Source organism: Engraulis encrasicolus, chromosome 2 (assembly GCF_034702125.1).
Source record: "Engraulis encrasicolus isolate BLACKSEA-1 chromosome 2, IST_EnEncr_1.0, whole genome shotgun sequence".
In the NCBI taxonomy this organism is placed as follows: Eukaryota; Metazoa; Chordata; class Actinopteri; order Clupeiformes; family Engraulidae; genus Engraulis; species Engraulis encrasicolus.
This window is the reverse complement of record NC_085858.1, coordinates 26,037,060-26,044,559: the sequence shown is the minus strand read 5'-3', so window position 1 is coordinate 26,044,559 and position 7,500 is coordinate 26,037,060. Positions and strand designations below refer to the sequence as shown.

At 45.1% G+C, this 7,500-nt stretch overlaps 1 protein-coding gene across 1 annotated transcript in view; it reads right to left on the bottom strand.

The window, feature by feature from the left end:
* The window catches only part of plcl5 (phospholipase C like 5), a 175,042-nt gene extending 170,653 nt beyond the window's left edge, over positions 1 to 4,389 (bottom strand). Inside the window, exon 1 of the mRNA XM_063185185.1 lies at positions 3,300 to 4,389. Coding sequence (XP_063041255.1) covers positions 3,300 to 3,641 — 342 coding nt within the window. The 5' untranslated portion in view covers positions 3,642 to 4,389. The remainder of the gene's footprint in view (positions 1 to 3,299) is intronic.
* Between the last annotated feature and the right edge of the window lie 3,111 nt (positions 4,390 to 7,500).

Below are 7,500 nucleotides of genomic sequence, written 5' to 3'. Positions count from 1 at the left end.
ATAGGGGGGTAACACTTCATGGAAGTGGTGACGGACGGCACACTCGTTCTCAGAGAGGACAGGACAGAAGAGGAAGGAAGGAAGAGCATTGCATGTTCCAATTTCTTGTCAGAGAGGAGAGGACAGAGAGGGAGGAGAGGGAGGGAGGGAAAAGAGAGGAAGGCAATGCCCCATGCAAAAGCATGATGCCATGCTTGTCACCAGAGCATAGATGAAGGTAGATGGGAGCGCCTGGTGTTCAAGGGTGATGTTATAGTCTCATGCAGAGAGGATGGGATGTAAGCCCTTTGTGAAAGAGGGTTATGGCATCCTTAGAGAAAAGAAGAGAAGAGAAGAGAAGAGAAGAGAAGAGAAGAGAAGAGAAGAGAAGAGAAGAGGGGGAGAAGACAGGAAAGGAGGAGAAGAGAAGAGAGAAAAGAAGAGAAGAAAGAGGGAGTGAAGGACATTGCACAAGGGATGATGCCATGCTCATCATTGGAGAGAAGAGAAGAGAAGAGAAGAGAAGAGAAGAGAAGAGAAGAGAAGAGAAGAGAAGAGAAGAGAAGGAGGCTGGTGACGTGTATTGGCCGTGGTTATGGTGTTACCTCTGTAATTACACCCGTGCTACTATCTCTTCGGTCTCCGCGTGTAGTAACATGTTTCTGCGGCTGGAGCACTTAGCGCTGCGTAATGACTTGGTGTCTCAGTTAAAAGACGCTGACAAAAAAAACAAAACGCCAAGCAGCCTCTTCGATAACAAGGTGTTGTCACAGTTATGCACAGTGGGTTTACAAATGACATTTTCACCCCGTGCCACCGCAATTTGCAGTCACGCAGATTACGTTCTTGTAAGACATTAGACTTCATGTTTTTTGATGAGAGGACACTGGTGGACATTTCACACCTAAGGAGGGAGATTCTGTGAGTCAGACAATCTAGTTGCGCCTAGTTGCTTTTTTTCTTATCTGTAAACCGCAAACTCTCTCTCTGTCTGTCTGTGTCTGTCTCTCTCTATCTCTCTCTCTCTCTCTCTGTTCATTTCAAAATGTCCCAGACCACTCTGACAAACGTACTCTAACTTAAGTTCAGTCAACACTCTGTGCTTTCCAGAGATAAGCAACTACATACAGTAAGCAACCGTAATGTTTCTCCCTCCCATGTCTCAGAGGCATATCTGTGGCCAATGAGTGAAAGTGTAGACGCAAGGGAAAGCTTGTCCTGGCTAATGCTTACCATTTTGTAAAAGACAATTGCTGTTGATTGACAACCTAACAGAAGAATTCACTATCCAGGGCCAGGCTTTTCAAGATGGCAGTTCAAGCAAATGGCATCATTGACTGAGGGGGTACTGTTAACGGAAACCAAGGTATCCCAAAATCTTACCATGTCCCAAACGACATGGTTGACCCACCTCCCTTGGTTTGGTAATGGTTGTTTGCTTACCAACAAAGTGGGAGGAGTTCCCATATTTTTCGGGAACACAGAAAGTACTTGCATTGCTCTTGACCTGACTAGTTGCAACTCTGAAAGTGTTGCGTCACTAGGAGGGCACAGCCTGGCTAGGCAAGCAGAAGATTTGCAGCAGGGCCCAGGGCCCTCCTTTATTGTTGGTGGGGGCCTTATTGTGACGAGCATGGCAAGCTGTTTCTATCAAGGGCCCTAATCAGTATTTTGGCCTGGGGATCTGTATGAAATTGTTCCACCACTGTGTCTTACAGTGACGCATGGCAAAAACCCATCAGCTGCAGCCACCTATACTTGAGCCCACACACACACGCACGCACGCAAGCACACACACACACACGCACACATGCACACACACACACACACACACACACACTAGAAAGTGTAAAGACACATAACAGACATGCTTTCCACTGGTGTGTGTGTTCAGACTTGAACGAGTGTGCTAAGTGTTGTGTGTCATGTGCCCTCATTGACAGCTGTATATAAAACTGGCTCCAGAGATAATGACTATGACATTTCTAAAGGATGACATAATTTCCACTCTACCGCAAGGTGTGTGTGTGTGTGTGTGTGTGTGTGTGTGTGTGCGTGCGTGTGCGTGTGTGTGTGTGTGTGTGTGTGCGTGCGCGTGTGTGTGTGCGAGTGTGTGTGAGTGTGTGTGTGTGAGAGAGAGAGGGGGGGGTGAGAGAGAGAGAGAGAGAGAGAGAGAGAGCGCAAATTAAAGGAGAAGTATGAAAAGTGTTTTGAAAAATGAGACTTCGTGTCTGTTTCATAAAGATGAGGAGGACATTTCCTTGCATTCCTTGCATATCTGTCCTGAGGGATGTTCAGTTCATTTGGCGCTTGAAATGGGCGTCACCTAACCCTACATCCCTAGGTCCAAAGGAGGAAAAATAAACACTTTTGTTTGGAGTTAACCCCATATTCTACGCTTCTGAATTGGCCAACACTGCATGATGCTATAGCCAGATGCATCCATGAAAAACATCGAGTAAACTTCACTAGGTTAGTAAGTCAGCAATGTCTTTTCTGAACTCCCCACAACATGCATTGATACATCCATCAAAGGAAGGATGCGAATTGCAAACATAGAACAAGATTCTAGTCCGAGTTTGTTGTTCTCCCAAATCTAACGCATCACGCAAATACAGTGTAGACCAGTAAACTTGACCGAGAGCAGTAGGCCTACAAAATAACATAATTGGGTGGTTTTCGAACCTCTACAACCAACTGCAATTACGCGTTAACTTCAATGTAATACGCAGGTGAAATTGTTATGGTTCTGAAAAACATGGCTGTCAGCTTCGCACTGATTGTCAAACAAATAATAATAGAGATGGTCACACCTTAACAATATCGATATCGCATCACGGTAGCACTGCGCACAACTTTAACTCTTGGGCAAGACAAGTTTAGATTATCTACCTGTCAATGGGTAGACCCTGTTAATGTCATTACTATGGCATTGGCTTGTGATGAGTTTACTAGTTTGAATTGAATCCTACACAGCATAATTAAGGAATTCACGGAACGCATATAATGATAAGTAGCAGGAAATACACTGAATTTGTCTCTGGCTGACTTTGACAATCAATGGCAATCCAGAACATTTGTCCTGGTTGATAGGAGCAACTGACATGCCGGTGACGCCGACGGACATAGTGACATTTGCACATTGGGAGTCGATAATAAAGGGGGTTCTAATGGCCATTTGCAGAAGAACCAATGGAATGTGCCAAAAGCGCTGCGGGCTAGTTCTACCATGGCTGCAACACTGCCAAAGTATTGTGGTGACAGCCTCAGATAAGCCCGGGCTGCTACTGACTGACAAATTTGAAGGTTGTGGAACTAACCTTCATGATGCCGCATGGCGTGGTGGCCCCGCTGAGGCTTCGGTCCGAAGAGCTGTCACGGCTCCGGCTGCCGACCCTGGGGCTCCCGTGGTCTTTACACCTCCCGTTGGTGTACACCCCGTCGGCCCCGAGAACCGGGAACCCTCCAGGTAGCATGGTGACGGGGGACACGTCCAAATAGGTCCGTGTCCCAGTTGGGGTCATTACGGCTGCGGCGTCATTGAGGTTCAAGCCAGCCACACCGATGAGAACTCCGGGGCTCTGTGGCTGGGACGCCGCGTCCGGAGAAGGGGGATCCAGATATGCTCCCGAGACCGCGTCTGAAGCCTGCAGCCCTGCCATGGTTCACCGCTGTTACAGAAACACCTTGGATTCCAACATTTCGCTAGTACCGGGTCAACCCTTTGGCTTGAAGAAGCACAGTGAAACCATTAGCCTTAAGGGAGCCCCATAAATCTGTTAGCAAAAGAGGCGCACACCGCAGGTTTTCAACGCAGCTTTGGCTTAGAAAATTAGATGTGTTAAGGCTGCCTATACCAAAAGGCAGAGACGGTCCTTAAACTCCGATATTGCTGTCTCTTCTCCACCACTCAGCAGCACGAAATGCGCAGATGGCTTTCGCGGCGAGATCTGCTTTGATTAGCTGGGGCTGCTGGCAACATGCGGTGTCCTTTGCCAACTCCTCCCAACAGAACAACAATAAATAGCTCCGAGCTAATGTGAAGTTAGCCCATAAACAAACACGCAGCTCTATGCTGCCAGTAATGTTCTGAATCCACAGAATCTCAGTTGTAAGCACACCAATCACGGTTAGCGAATCAGGGTGCGTAAAATATGCCCTTGATGATGACTCCCCCTTTTCTCTTCTCTTCCACCCCTGTGCGCTCCCTATACTTTTGTTCTCACCTCACTGGTCTTCCTCTCACCGACTCGCCGTTACGGCGCACACAGTCGCTCACTTTCCTGTCGGGTGACAGACGATGTTTCCACATGTGCTTCTGCTTCCGTGGGGTGCAGACAAACAGTGTCGTGCCGCGCGCTCGAGAGGAAATAGTGGAAGGACAGAGATCTCGCTGTTCTCGCGTATGGGCTTCTGGTTGCCAATACAATGCCCGAATTCCCCGGTTCAAACACAAACGCGTGCGCGGGCGGTCCCACAACCACAGAGAGAGAGAGAGAGAGAGAGAGAGAGAGAGAGAGAGAGAGAGAGAGAGAGAGAGAGAGAGAGAGAGAGAGAGAGAGAGAGAGAGAGAGAAGAATTCCACTATTTTTTGCTCTATTTTGTCAACAGTCAAAACTTTTTTTCCAAAATCCTTCAAAATGCCGTCGGAATTGTAAGCCACCGTGCACGTGGCAAGACTTAATTTACTGCCTGCTGCAAAACTATTAGCATTTTGTAATTGGATTTAGTACCAGGTATCTTTTACTGTTTAGTTTTGAAGGCCAAGAATGGTTAAGATTTTTGTACCTGACAAGCTCCAGCTACTTTGCCTTTGCAGCCCTCATCTACTGTGTCTTTTTTTATTTGTGTGTGTGTGTGTGTGTGTGTGTGTGTGTGTGTGTGTGTGTGTGTGTGTGTATGGAAAATGGTAAACAAATAGGCCTAAAGTGGATTAAAAAAATGCCACTCACCCTCCTTGCCAAAAGTAAAGGATGGGAGGGGGTGAAATAGAGTTGTCTGTTGAGCTATGCAGAAGGCCATGTTTATGAGCCTATTAATTGGTGAAAGAATACATAGCCACCCATCTAATAATCGGTCAATGTCAACTTTAAATGTCTGTCGTCAGTATAACAAATTGCTAGCGATATGAAAGCATTCCGAAGGACTCCGAAGGAAATGAAAAATGTTCCGGGATTTGCCTCAGGCCTGCACATTACATCAGTTTATTAATCAAGATTCATTGTGTGCAGGGAGAATAATAAACATTATGATAATTAGGCCTACAGTCTGACAAAATGCACTGCTGTATAACTCAGAGAACAACATAACAAATTGTTACCATTAAAACAGTGCAATTAAATTACTGCAGCAGCACTGTATTTTTTTCTACTGAAAGCCTTCAAAAAGAATAGCCATTGTTGACAACTATAATGGTCTGTCACTGGCCTGTCCTGTTCGACAGACCTGTATCTTGTTTTGATGTCCTCATTTAGACGGCATCAGCATATTTTTTGTTCTCGCAGATGTGATGACACAGCCATCATCTACTTCTCCTTTTTTCTCTCTCAGCTCAGGGGTGAGTTTCTCAATACAGAAGTTGTTAGCCTGTTAGCAACTTCGGTAGTTGCCAATGGGAAAATGTATTGAAAACAACAAAGTAGCTAATGTAGTAAGCAACTTTGGTTTTGAAAAATTCACCCCAGCGCAGCAGCACAGGAGCAGGAGCTCATGAGGCATGGTAGTAAAATGGGTGAAGGTCAACGGGGTCGCTGCCAAGGCAAGGGGAGGGAAGATGAGGACAACACAGGGAAAGCATCATGGATGACAGTTTTTCATTTCAGAAATGAGGAGTGAGGGGTAAAAAAAGAGTAACCCCCCATCTCCATGCAGCATTACATTGTCTTTGAATGGTAATAACTAAACAGCATTTTGAAAAAGCGGAGAAGAACTTAACAGGACGACAGACGAGTTAAGAAAAAGTTTGGAGAAATGTCCCTAACCCATTTTCTTTTACGGGGGCCACAACGTCCATTGGTGCCCCTGCTGATCAGATGGACATTTTACGTAGATTGTGGCCTGAAAGCTGATAAAGACAGTAGCCCCTTAATGCACGCCGTACCTCCAGTGGCACGCTGTAATAGCCATAGAAATGTAACTACCATAGCACAACAATACTATGACACAACACAGGCCCTTTAGTAATGCACCACAACTTGGTCATTACCATACTGGTAACAAAACAGTTATAAAGCCGTGTCTTAAGGGGATAATGGCCTAAAAGTTGTCTAGTAGAATTCTGACATTACATTATCGAGATACATCAGACCAGACATTTTTCCTTTTTATTATTTTTGACAGGATTGAACAGTTGAGAGATGGACAGGAAATGAGTCGGGAGAGAGAGTCGGGGAAGGATGGCAAATGCCCTGGGTCGGAATCGAACCTGTGTCGCCGGCGTAGTGGTCTTGCCGGACTAGCCATTGTGAGCAGTAAGCATGACTGTTTTATCTGATGTGCCAAGCCAACCCTCTTCTGAATTTTGCAGCTGAAGCAAGTTTGCATGAGTGTATACGATGTTATCTAGAGTGACTTATCAGGCAGTTCAAGCGTCCCTTGCATTTGTGCAAGGTGGTTTTTGCATCCAGTGACCTTGGTTTAGCATAGTTCCATATAAGATGACATGCTGAACAGCGTGTCTGGACGAGATTTTATTGGTCCATATGTAAAATGTATAGGTGCTTCTTTTTGTTGCCCTTTCACAAGCTTCTGCTTTTTCACAAGTACACTACTGTACATACCACCACCAAGCTGTTTTCAAGTCAAGTCAAGTCAAGTAGGTTTTATTGTCAATTTCTTTACATGCACTGGTCATACAAAGAATTTGAAATTACATTTCTTGCTTTCCCATACAGACATAGACTAATCTAGGTAAGGACATAGACAGTATAGACATAGACAGTACTTATACATGGACTTAAGACAGTATGGCCATAGACAGTGCTCATACAGACATTTAAAGTGCAAGACTGGACAACAGAAGACTTGTAGAGGACATACATTAAGAGACATACATTTTCGAGCGTTTCTTCTGGCTTTGTATGTAACACTTGCATGTCCATGTCCACGATGAGGACCATATGTTAACAAATCAGGGACATGGTTCTGCATTTATTGTTTTTCGCCTTTTATGATCCACTGACAATTTTGTGTTGTCACATCTTTGACCTTTGACAGTTGCAAGCCAAATCTTACACACTGGGCCTATAATGTGTTAAGACATGGTCCTGTTATAAGTCTGTTGATACCAATATGGCAATGACCAAGTTGCAATGTCTTACTTTAAGACTGTGTGTCATGTCAGACAAAATCTTCAACAAGCAGTGAAGCATTCCACTGTCAGAATGGTGGAGCACATTACGAGGTTACAGATTGAACATTTACTTGAAAGGTCTCGAGGAGGTACAGTAGAGTTGTAGAGTAGCATTTATTAATCCCAGAGAAAATTAAGGTACCAAGCAGCACAGATAGATCCACAGTACA